Below are 12,449 nucleotides of genomic sequence, written 5' to 3'. Positions count from 1 at the left end.
CAAGCCCTCCGCCCAAAGGCTTCACCTGCTGGCAGAAGACAATGACGGAGGGATTCGGAAGAATTTCACTGGGGAGGGAGTTCCAAAGTTTTGGTGTCATGACTGAAAAGGCCCTTTCTCGGTTTGCCACTCATTTCTCCTTACATGGCAGAAGCACGCAAAAGCAGGACCTCCAAAGACGACCAAAATGGAGAGTTCGTATGGGAGGAGGCGGTCCTCAAGGTATGCTGGCCCCATGCCACACTGGAGCCTTTTTCAGTCTCCTAAAACAGGAGAACATTGGATGGGTGGTAGTTAAATCACGTCTGTCCCGTGGCAGCTTGGCCCTGCTTATACACTGGGCTGGGCAGAGGTGCATATATATGGCCACAAAAAAAGCCCTGATCTAGCTCCTGCCGCACACAACTAGTCAACATCAATTAAGTAACGCCGCTGGATGGGGGATGAACATTCCCCACCTGCATGCAAAGGTGCGTCACCCCCAGGGTTTCTGGATGCCATTTTTGACCACATGAATGTCATGACGTATGCAAAATCCGTTATTAGCTGTACATACATTAAGCAATGTGGCATAGTGGAGAATGAGTGTGATGTCGTGATTAAAGGGAAGGGATGCATGAGCCCCAAAGAGACCCCCAAAGAGACCCACGTTCAAATCCACACTTGGTATGAAACTGGCTGGGAAATCGTGGGCCTCTCATTCTCTCTCAACCTAACCTACCTCACACAGTTGTTGTGAGAATAAAATGGGTAAGGGGAAAACCACGTATGTTGCTCTGAGCTGCTTGGAAGGAGAGTGGGATAAAAATGTAAATAAAACCAACCAATTTAATGAGTTTCCAGCTACATTTCGTCCTAACAGCTCACCGGACTTCCATTTGCGTTGAGATCCAGCTAGGTGATGTACCGCTTAGAAAGGTATGGCGTGTCCTCAGCCGCTAGTTTAAACCCATCAATCAGATTTCTTAAAAAGTTCCTCCAGCTGTGCAATAAACCCTGGGGTAGTCCGCCATGATAATGTACGCTCATTTTGAGAGGCAACGAATAATGTTGATCGATAGTGCTTTAGCAATCTACAGCTGGTTCTTGTTATTATCTCATGAATATGGATGAGAACCCACAGAATCACACTTGTAAGCCACCCACACAAGACAGGTGTTGGAAATGACATATTTTGTCTCACCCTCCCGATTCATTACCATAAACTTCGAAAGAAAAATCAATTCACCGTACTAATTAAGGCAAAGAATTGTGTCGATGTGAGGTTGTGGGGAAGCTATCCTCATAACATTCGAATTTGTATACATATTCTTATGATACTTCTGGGTACTCAACAGGGCAATACTATGCAGATGTACATCTTCCTAAGGGCCAAGCTACAAGTGACGAATGACACTTGAACGGCAAGTGGATCGAGTGGAGGGCAAGTGAACAGGGAGGGATACACTTGCTGTTCAAGTGTCATTCATCACTTGTAGTTTGGCCCTGAGCCTATTGATGTCAATGGATTTAAAAGAATGTAACTTTGCTCGGGATCGCACGGCAAAACGTATTACGAAAGAATCTGGACTTGGCTTGTTATGGAAGCCAGTCTGCACACGCTCCCTGTTCGGCACATGGGAAAGGGACACGGCTCAGTGGTAGAACATCCATCTGGCATGCAGAAGATCCAAGTGTTCAATCCTTGACATTTCGAATTAGAAGGATTAGGTAGCAGGTAACGTGAAAGCCAAATGCTTTCCCCTTTGCTTTGCAAAAGAAACACAGAAGAGGAATTTTAAAAAAATGAAGGGGAGGAAGGGAGAAAGGAAAGGACGAGAAAAAGAAGGAAAGCCTGAAGGAAGAAGAGAATCACACAATGACTAAAGGAAGGACTGAGGCGTTTCCTCCTGGTCCTCCAGCTGCAACTACAGCCACGGAAAACGGTTTCATTTGAACGACGGCAGCCATAACAAGCCCCGCCTTACAATAATGCCACCTACTTTCTGAAAAGCTTGGCAGGTGCCACGGTGCACCACGTTGCGGAACCCTTGATGAAGGTACCATTGGTCACTCAAATGGGTCGAATTCAGGTCAGTTATACCAATAGTACCACCAGCATTTTAAAGACCATTTTGTAAGAGGAAAGTGTGTGCGTGCATGCCTTTTCAGAGTGGTGAAGGGGGAGACACATGGCCGCCTGACCAGCCAACCACAACCAAATTCTCCTTTTCTGCAGAATCGTCTTGTCACTCGAACTCTTGAAAACAAAAAGGCATACATAGCATGAAAAATTAAAAGTGAGCCATGGGTTAAAGGTTAAGGATCAGTCTTGGGTCTGAAAGAGTTGAAGACTACAGCCTTCGGTCATTCAGGGGTCCATCTGTTTCTCTAGGAAATTATGCACCATACTTCATAATCAATGACAGCAATGCAGATGGAACCCTTTTCTTTTAATGTCCAGCTCACGCACGGATGTGCCCCAGCTGACGCCTCGCCACTGGATGACTCACAAATGAATGCGTGGAATGTCTGCAGTGGAACTCATCTCTCAGCCAATCCACTTTGGATCAAGCTGTTATTTGGTTGGGTTCCTCTAGATTGGAGTTCATCCATACAGAACATTTTGACGTACTGGGGAAAGATAATTATAGGTTTCAAATATCTGTGGAAAGATGTGAGTTTCAACAAAGAAGGCTTCAAATAAAGCCAGAGGCATCATTTGCTATGAAATTTTAAGCTTAAGCATCTGTGTCCTGATTGATTAGATAAGCAAAAATGTAAATAAGCAGGATGCTGCATGACAGGAAATCCATAGTTTCTTGCTGCATTTGCTCAATAAACACGTAATGAAATTTTCTCATTCACAATAAAGATCATTTGGGTCAGAAGTTGTTCAGAAGGTGTTTTCCTCTCAGAACTGGGAGGAAATAGCCCCTTAAACTGCAAGTGGAGTTCGTGTGCCAGGACTGGAGGGGAGACGGATTTCTGTGTGCCATTTTCCAATTCTTTTTTTATACTTTTTACATACACCCCATTGCTGGGGAAGTGGATGAAATGTTTGTTTCAATTATGGCCCACCCTTTCAGCAAGTGCCTTGTCTAAGACATGTTCATTTTATTTACATTATTTATGGTCTACCTTTCTCACTGAAACTCAAAATGCATTCCACAACACACGATTTGTGCCAGGGCAGTGTACACCTGGCGCATAGGAGGCCCCCATTATTTTGGTGCGGTTCTGTCTCTAGTCTTCAGAGCTGAGGAACAGGTAAGAGGGTGGCACGTAACTGGCAAACAGTACCGTAGGCCTGAATCTCTGCCACAGGAAGACTTTTGCCTCCTGTCTATGAATGCCACAAATTCCCACTGCTTGTACCTTTTGTGGCATCTGTATTGCAAGCGAGTCACTGAGGGGGGAAATGGGCAGGTCTGAGACCATTTCATCTGCTGGCTATAAACCAGTTTACACATGTATGCAATGTTTTATATGCACCTCCAAAATAGGACATACAAATGCAAGCAGACATGTTTATAAACGTATGAAAAACAACAGAGGCGCACTCAGGAGCCGCAACAGGCCATAGCCCCTGAGGATGGACAATATATATATATATACAGTAAGAAATGATTAAGAACTTGGTTAGAAACTGAAGGCTAGCTTGGAGAACACGTAACTTACTGGGCTTTAGTACCAAAGGAGACACCTTGAATCATTTAGGATTGCCAGTGCTGGCCTATGAACAGCCTCTCGCTGCCAGGGAATGGGGCCACGCAGGAAGAGAGGTCAGGAGAAATAGGGGAAGCTGCTCAGCAGCAGTGCTTGGAAGGCCGCCATTCAGCCCTCATGACTGCCAAAGCGTTATCGACAAGCCAACCCATGAAGTTTTAACTGGTGATCATTCACTTCCCCAAACACTAAAGCGGCAAATTCCACGGCTGCTGCTTTTCAGTATGCACACAGAATCCATTCGCAAAACACGTAAGAGTGTATGGTTACGCTCATCTGATCTATTTTGCAATCTAATCAAGGCTAACGGCCCAGCCCTGGTGAAGTTCTTGCTTGACTGAAGCTATAGACAACCAACACACATTTTTTTAAAAAAACCTCTGGACTGTATTTACAAAGCTTGTTCCGGAGTACGGTCTTTCAAGAGCACACCGTCTGGATGCAGAAAACAGATGTTCGAACCTGGAGTGGCTTGCCACTGCATGCGGCTACAGGATCTTTCGGATCTGTTCACAGGCATTAACAATGCCTTGACTGTGAAACCGCACAGAAACATTCCCGCCTGGCTAATGGGAGAATGCTCCATCCAGCTGATAACCTACAAAGTGTGGGACTTGATGTTAGCTTAGCCAAAGCAGGCCGAGTCCCTAAAGAACTGGATCCGTAAGAAATTAAGACATCGGCAGGAAAGGCAAGATCAGAATTTTGCCTTATCCTTCCCTTCACAAAAACTATCGGGGATCCCTGCATGGAGTTGAAGTCTTGTCACGTGCATACAGTCTTGAATACAAGTCCTGTTGAATACAAGTCCAGTTTGGTGTAGTGGTTAAGAGTGCGGGATTCTAATCTGGAGAGCTGGGTTTGATTCCCTTCTCCTCCACTTGAAGCCAGCTGGGTGACCCTGGGCGAGTCACGGCTCTCAGAGCTCTCTCAGCCCCACCCACCTCACAGGGTGTTGTTTGTTGTGGGGATAATAATAGCATCCTTTGTAAACCGCTCTGAGTGGGCATTAAGTTGTCCTGAAGGGCAGTATATAAATCTAATGGGGCTGTTTTGGCTCAGGAAAATGGTGGAGGGGAAAGGCAGGAGCCCCCCACCCCACCCCCAGTCCCAAGTCAAATCAGGCTGCTACAAACTTTAAAAATGATATTTGAAAGCTAGTCAGGTCTGGAGAACCTGGACTTTTCTTATAAAAGATCCAGAGGAGTTAGCCGTGTTAGTCAGTAGTAGCAAAATAGTAAAGAGTCCAGTAGCACCTGCATCTGACGAAGAGAACTGTGATTCTCGAAAGCTTATGCTGCAATAAAGTTGATTAGTCTTAAAGGTGCTACTGGACTCTTTTCTATTCCAGTAGCACCTTGAAGACTAACCAACTTTATTGTAGCATAAGCTGTCGAGAGCCACAGCTCTCTTCGTCACACGCATCTCTTCGTCAGATACATCAACCTTGCATCTGACAAAGAGAGCTGTGGCTCTTGACAGCTTATGCTACAATAAAGTTGGTTAGTCTTCAAGGTGCTACTGGGCTCTTTGCTACTTTCTTATTAAAAAGTCTCAAGTATTTTGGCCATAGATAATCTTCAGTGCCCCTCAGAACTACTAACATTTTTAACACTGAGATCAGGCCATTAATATACCTGGGCTGAAAGACAGACTATGAAGGGCAAGACACAATGACATAAAGTGGGCACGTCCTGCCTGGGACACTGTGGCTTGCTTACACTACTGATTCTTAGGCTGCTGTGTGCTAGAAGGGTCCGGAAGCGCCGTGAACCAGATTGTCAAAACAGCAGTTCTTTGCCGTGCTGCAACAGCAGCAGAGAAGAAAACTATTTATAGCGTACCAAGTGTGACCCTGTTTGCAAGCAGATGAGGTAACCAAAATCCAGTAAATGAGGCAGAAATATAAATGAAAAACCCCTTGCCTTGGCGACAGGAATTCAGCCAATTTTAGAGATGCTGAAGTATTGCTTTCACGTCAACTTTAGAAAAATAACATCATGAGAATCATAAAGCACCAATTTGTCATTTAGGCCCCAAATGCTGCTGGCAAGAGGGCTAATCTGAGGATTCTGTCAATTCCAAAGATAAACTTAAAGTCTGGTTTTGCAGTTGACATAGTGGTAGGCACGTTTTCTTCTTTTTGACCTGCTTGACAACGTTTACAGCATTTTTGTGTTGTCTATGCTTTCCACTGCTGGGAGGGGTCTTAGTTCAGTGGAAGAGCACAGGCGTTGCTCGAAGAAAGTTGTGGGTTTAATCTCATGCTTCTCCAATTAAAAGGATCTCAATCAGGTGTCTCTCAGCCCTGCTGAGATCTTGAAGATCCACAGCAAGTCAAAGCACACTAGGAAACTAGGCTGCCTTAAAACCACGATCTTCAACTTCTTTAGATACATGATTCTGTTTTAGCCTCCATCTTCATATCCATCGTTCTCATTTTCTGTCCCCATCTGGTTAATCTCCCCCACTCAGACCCCCCACTCTTCTTCTCTATTCCCCTCCTTTTCTCTCACAAAAATATGAACAGAGAGAGACAGAGAAGAGTAGGCTAAAAGACCTTCTGTTGTGGGCCACGGACGCCAAAGCCTGAGTCACGTGTGTTTAAAACGATCCTCTGGTAGAAATGACTGGAAACCTGAGGCAAGGTGCTCTGAGCTTTCTAAAAGAACAGCAGGCCATAAGCATAATTAATTGACTGATTAAGGGTACATTAGGTAACATCAGAATGGTTACACAAGGATAGTTGCTAGAAATTTAGGTACCCAATTGGGCCTCCATATACAGAAGGTTCTCACAAGATCCTTCCTTCCTTCCTTCCTTCCTTCCTTCCTTCCTTCCTTCCTTCCTTCCTTCCTTCCTTCCTTCCTTCCTTCCTTCCTTCCTTCTCTTTGCTAACAAGCCCCCCTTGGAAGTCCAAGGGAAGTCTGTTAGGTACAACCATCAACAACAAACAAGTTATGAAAAGGCAGAGAACATTTTTAAACTATCACATGGCATTTGTGGCAATGAAACAAAGAAACTGAACATTTTAAACCAGGTAAATTCAGTTGAAGGGATTATCCAGAATGATCAGCGTATCGCCTCGTCGGTGGGCCCGCAGAGGCAAAATTAGCCCATATGGACTGAGAGCAAGGAAAAGAGTCTAACTCCAGAGACAACAAGTCTGTTGAGATGGAACCCTCCTTTTCTGCTCAGAGGCATCCAGGACAAGTTGGGGAAAGAGGAGAAAATCAGAACAGCAGAGGTGGGCCTCTTGTAGTAGGCAGCCTTTTCACTGGGCACCCCCACAAAACCCGAAAGCTGACTAACTAATCCGAATCGCTTACCAGGTTGACGAAGTCTTGGTAACAGACCTTCCCGTCGGAATTGCTGTCTGCCAGGGCCAGGAGCACTTCTAGCTTGTGCGGGTCCAACTCAGAGCCGTGGCTTTGGAGGAGGTTTCGAAATTTCTCTGTGCTAATGTAGCCAGTGTTTTCAGGGTCGAACTGAAAGAAAAAGATACTGATTTTCAATATATGAACACTGAACATGCTTTAAACTCTAACGCTTACAGACCCACCCTGATCTCCCACCGATTTAAGTACAGTTGCATTATTTGTCCAAGCTGCCACGCAATGAAAAGAGAAGAGTTCAGTTACTGAAGCCGTTCTGAGTTCTTATTCAGCCAACCAGCTTCAAGGGCTGGAAAGAATCCTGCACAGCGGTCCAAGCTACAGCAGTCCGTGAAACCCGGAGAGCAGGGCGAGAATGCAACTTCTCTGACAATGAGTGGGAGCCTGAGACAAAAAGGCTGAGAGACAGACATCGCGCTGGTATTATCCATTCTTCTGCAAAGTCTCAGAGGTGGTTCACACATTCACATGCATCGTTTGATGGCTGAAATCTGACGGCCCAATGACACATCACATATCAAATACCACAGACACAACTTTCGTATCATCTCAGATCCCTTCAAAGACGAAGAACTGTTAAAGGTGCTACACAAAACTGGATTTTCAGTTCTTAGCAGTCAAAGATCCCAAGGACACCATTATTTCAGTCAACAATGATGGCACATTTCATCTGGCCTGTCAATTTTTTAAAAACCATTTTCAGGCACTACCATATGGACATAGTTGTCACCACAACACCCTAAGTATTCCTCAAATTTTCATGGTACAGAAACTGAGGATATTCCTAGAGCATTGCAGACATGGCAATTGAAAGTGATGCTGTGTGCATCCACTACTTCTCCCACTGCCTTTGTTCCTGCTGCTATAACTTGTCGCTGTTTTTGTAAAGTTCATATCATTAATTTTTATAATGTTATGGGATGAAAGTAATACATTATTCCTTATCCACTGAACTGATTGTAATATATGATTTTTAATGCTTTCATGTGCTTTTACAAAATATATATATTTACCTTAATGTGATATGGAAATAAAATGGAAGTGAAACATAATGCCTGCATTTCACATATTCAGCTGGGACTCACTAAGTACAGAACCATCAAGTGATGAAAAAACTATCAATGATGTAGATCAAGATGGGTAGCCATGTTAGTCTGTCTGTGGCAGCAGAAAAGAGCAAGAGTCCAGTAGCACCTACAAGACTCACACAATTTGTGGTAGGGTAGGAGCTTTCGTGAGCCACAGCTCACTTCTTCAACTACTTTCTTCATATCTGAAGAAGTGAGCTGTGGCTCACGAAAGCTCCTACCCTACTACAGGTTTTGTTAGGTGCTACTGGCCTCTTGCTATTTTCTACTATTAATGATGCGTTAACTAGACCTAAAATCCTGAGTGCAACAAAAAACTGAGCAACTGCTTTTCTAACGCTCCTTATCGTTTCTATCAACCTTGGCTATCTTGCCTGCACATCTCCGTCTTACCATGGTTCCATCTTGTTCCAATCTCAGATAAAATTTGATTTCTTTATTCCCCATTGCTTATTTGTTTCAAAGGTTTGCACAAATTTAGAGATTTTTTTTAACTGAGAGTTTTAAGTCCATTCAAGTCTTACAAAACAAAGCTGCTTTAAAAGTATTACTATTTATTTACATGTATCACACCCTTCTACTCACAACGGATCCACAGGGCTGCTCACCACAAGTATTTAAATCATCCTTTAATAAAATAATGAATAGTCAAACAAAAATACAAAACAGAGCCAGCAGATAAAAAGAGGCAAACCTCCAACAGCGTTGCCCTTAGCAGACAACAGCAGTTTTTCACCTCCCAGAGACAGTCTGAGAAAGCTCCGCCCTAACTCTGCGCAGAACGGTCCATTCAGCGGACCTACCACAGCAGGGAGTTCCACAGCCTTGATCAAACAGTTCAATTGTTCCCAATTAAACCCCTTTCTCGAACTAGATGTTGAAGATGTGCTTTTGATTCTCTGCCCTCCCCGATTAAAACTGGCCCACACAGATTAGCTTACTAAAATTTTGGTCGACCAATCTATTGACGATAGTTTGCAGAACTACAAAAAAGGCAAAGAAAGAAACATTTTCCCCATATCAGATACATTCTCTCCCCGCCACCCCCCAAACCAAAGAGACTGATTTAAGCAGCTCAGGAACATAAACAATATATTCGACAGAAAATAACAAGATGGCCTGGTGTCATTTTGATTGTACAACAGTAGGCAGAAAATAAGAAGTATCACACGGAACAATATTAGTTATTCCCGGAATAGTTTTGCTTCCCAGCAGAAGAGAAAGACGTCGTGTCGGCAAGACATCCCATCTCTGCTGACTTCGACAGAATATCTGCAGACTGTCTTTGATCTCCATCAAACTTCAGAATTCACTGTATAGTTTAATGTCACTTGAGGGCTGCTTTTCCACAATAGCTTTTCCAGGCACCAACAGGTTTAGAGACAGATGTCTTTTTGTAAAAGAAACAAACAAAAAAAAACACACAAGCAAACACTGCAAGATCTTTTATGTGTATCTAAAACACACTGAACAGAACAGGTTTACGTTGGCCCAACCAGGGGCCGCTGCTTAAGAACGGGAGATTGTTTTCTACTTCAATTGCTGTCATTTCTCTTAATCTCATCCTACAACAGTCCGTAGATTTTGAAGTACTGATTATCTACATCACATTTTTACCAGCATTTATCAAGCAAATGATTACCGTTTTTCAGAGCAGCAGACCGCTGGAAATTTACGAGCTGTGATACACTATTTTAAAAAGCAAGTCCGGGGCTGTCTGAAAAGCACGTGCAGCTGCGTCCCCCTCCCCCTTCTCAATGGACTTAAAGCCAGCACGATACAAACGGAGGCGCCACATAATTTGTATTGTTTCAAGAAACAAACATTATTATCGTGCAGTTGGTGAAGTGTAGCACTTAAGAGCTTTAGCTATTAACTGAGGAACCCGTAATTCAATTCTTGCCTTAACTGTGAACTCATTCGGCTCCTTTTGGCCAAGTCACTCTTAGCCTCCCCCCTCCAGTCTAAACCAGTGGCCTTCCTTCTCTCCAGACCTAGGACTCACTCGGCCACAAGCTTAAGAGAGGAAGTCATGTGACAGGAAGATGCCACGTTCTGGCCTCACCAGTGTCACAGCTCGGGCCACGAGCCACAGACCAAGGTAGCCAGCAACAGGAAACGCAAGCCGAGCACCTGGAGATGTACTGTAGTAAGGAAAAAGCCAAGAGCCACAGCCTTGGAGGAATCTTCTTCATTGCCTATCCTATCCTGCTGCTTCTTTTTGCATGCCTGGAGAGACAGGCGGCAGGGCGCCCTTGCCCTTCACGCCCAGGCACTAGCGGCAAGGTTTTCCAAAAGGCAGCGAAGAAAATGGCGGCTCTGGCTCATAACCCAGCAAATACGTCCTGATCCGGGGGCTGAAGACCCCTGCTCTAAAGCGCTTTCTTCAGAGGCAACATACCTACGAATGCCAAATGCTGGAGGCAAGCAGTGGGAGAGAACCCTCTGCATTCCACTGCCTACCCTGCAAGGAGGCTTTGGGTAAGCGTGACTGGAAACAGAGTGGCTGGTCTAGATGGATCCTTGAGCAGATCCAGAATAATTCTGGATGTTCAATGCATTTCACGTCCGTTATCTCAATAATCCACACAACTACTCTCCCCTGAGGTATAGATCCAGAGGAGTTCGCCGTGTTAGTCTGTAGTTGCAAAATAGTAAACAGTCCAGTAGCACCTTTAAGACTCGTAGCCAACTTTATTGTGGCACAAGCTTTCGAGAACCACAGCTCTCTTCGTCAGATGCATATGACAAAGGGAGCTGTGGCTCTTGAAAGCTTACGCTAGAATAAAGTGGGTTAGTCTTAAAGGTGCTGCTGGACTCTCTGAGGTATGGCAGTCTTACCTATTTTCAGGATTTACAGGTCACTTTTTGAACTTCAAGGCAGTTTATGAACGACTGATGCAAATACACACACACACACACACACACACACACACACACACACGGAACCCACAACCCTCAGAACACTTCCTTTCTCCAACACGTTATAACAACGTATACAATTCCTCCACCCCCTACCTAGAGTTCAGGCAGTGAAGGTGGGAAAGAAATCAGGGAGTTTCGTGGGTCTTTGCCTCCCTTCCCTGGGTCAGTAAACAGCAGGATGGGAGGAGGCCAAGTGCTTTCCCTTGTAGTTCCAGGCAGGCCCGGTCTGGAGTAGAACAGCAAGAGGGGAGTCCAGTAGCACCTTAAAGGCCAACAAGGTTTCCAGGGTATAAGCTTTTGAGAATCAAGAGCCCTTCACCAGGTACGGTATCGGGCAAAGGAAGCTTGACTCCTGGAAATCTCCTTAGTGTTTAAGGTGCTACTGGACTCCAATACTGTTATACAGCATTATGAGAATTGGGAAATCACCACAACCTGGACATGGAAGCTGGGGCAAGGGGAGAGTGCAAAATGACGTGCTTGCTGACGATCTGGGCGGTACTTTTATTACAACGCCCTGCTTTTAGCAGAGATCTGACCCTGGTGCACTTCACTGTTTATTCACCCACCAACTGGTTCTTGTCCGGCTGTCTTTACTGTGGAAACACAGCCCAAGGAGACACCCAAGTCTCCGCTCAACCGACAATATGTCCAGGGCACGAGGCAGACCGAGGCAGCACTGCAGCAGCAAGACAGACCTCCAGACATGACTAACCGGACTTGGAAATTCAAAACCTTTCTAGAACTATCTTGGGGGAGCAATATATTAAGATTCACTGGCTGTTGGACACTGAAAATTACTTCCTTGCAAATGCAAAGCTCCAGGTTTTATAACCTGCAGGAGAAGTGATAAAAAGCGAGATAAAATTTGCTGCAGTGCAACATTTAGGGGGGGGGGGGAGAGATACACGCTCACAAAAAGTGAACACCAAAATTGGCATCAGACGTGAGCCATTTTCTTTTATCAGCTTGAATCTTAATAGAAACAAAGTGTGATTTACAGTAAGTCCGATGTAGCCTAGTCTCAGCGGGATCTCAAGTGTGCCGAGATTTGCCTTTGATCTTCCAAACTTGGCCTCCTGGCCTCTGTTTGCCAATATAATGATATCAAGCTTGTCAGCTGGACTGAAAGGCAGAAGAAAAGAGGTGAGGATTTATGGGGAAATTTTCAGCCCAGGAGAGCATCTTTCCATGGAAACATTTTGTACGTGAATAAGGCAGTTTGGTAAAAAGGGACAAGAATCTTTTTCTCCCTTTTAAAGCAAACCTGGCTGTTTCCTGACAGCAAACAAAGGCTAGGACTGATTGGCCCTAGCAGAAGAAAAGGGGTTTG

At 44.7% G+C, this 12,449-nt stretch overlaps 1 protein-coding gene across 1 annotated transcript in view; it reads right to left on the bottom strand.

Moving 5' to 3' along the window:
* The window catches only part of RHBDL3 (rhomboid like 3), a 113,062-nt gene that overhangs the window by 47,608 nt on the left and 53,005 nt on the right, over positions 1 to 12,449 (bottom strand). The window contains 1 exon segment of the mRNA XM_055003540.1: positions 7,038 to 7,196. Within this exon segment, the coding sequence (XP_054859515.1) occupies positions 7,038 to 7,196 (159 nt within the window).

The sequence above is a fragment of the Eublepharis macularius genome, chromosome 19, assembly GCF_028583425.1.
Source record: "Eublepharis macularius isolate TG4126 chromosome 19, MPM_Emac_v1.0, whole genome shotgun sequence".
NCBI lineage: Eukaryota > Metazoa > Chordata > Lepidosauria > Squamata > Eublepharidae > Eublepharis > Eublepharis macularius.
This window is presented reverse-complemented; position numbering and strand designations above follow the sequence as displayed.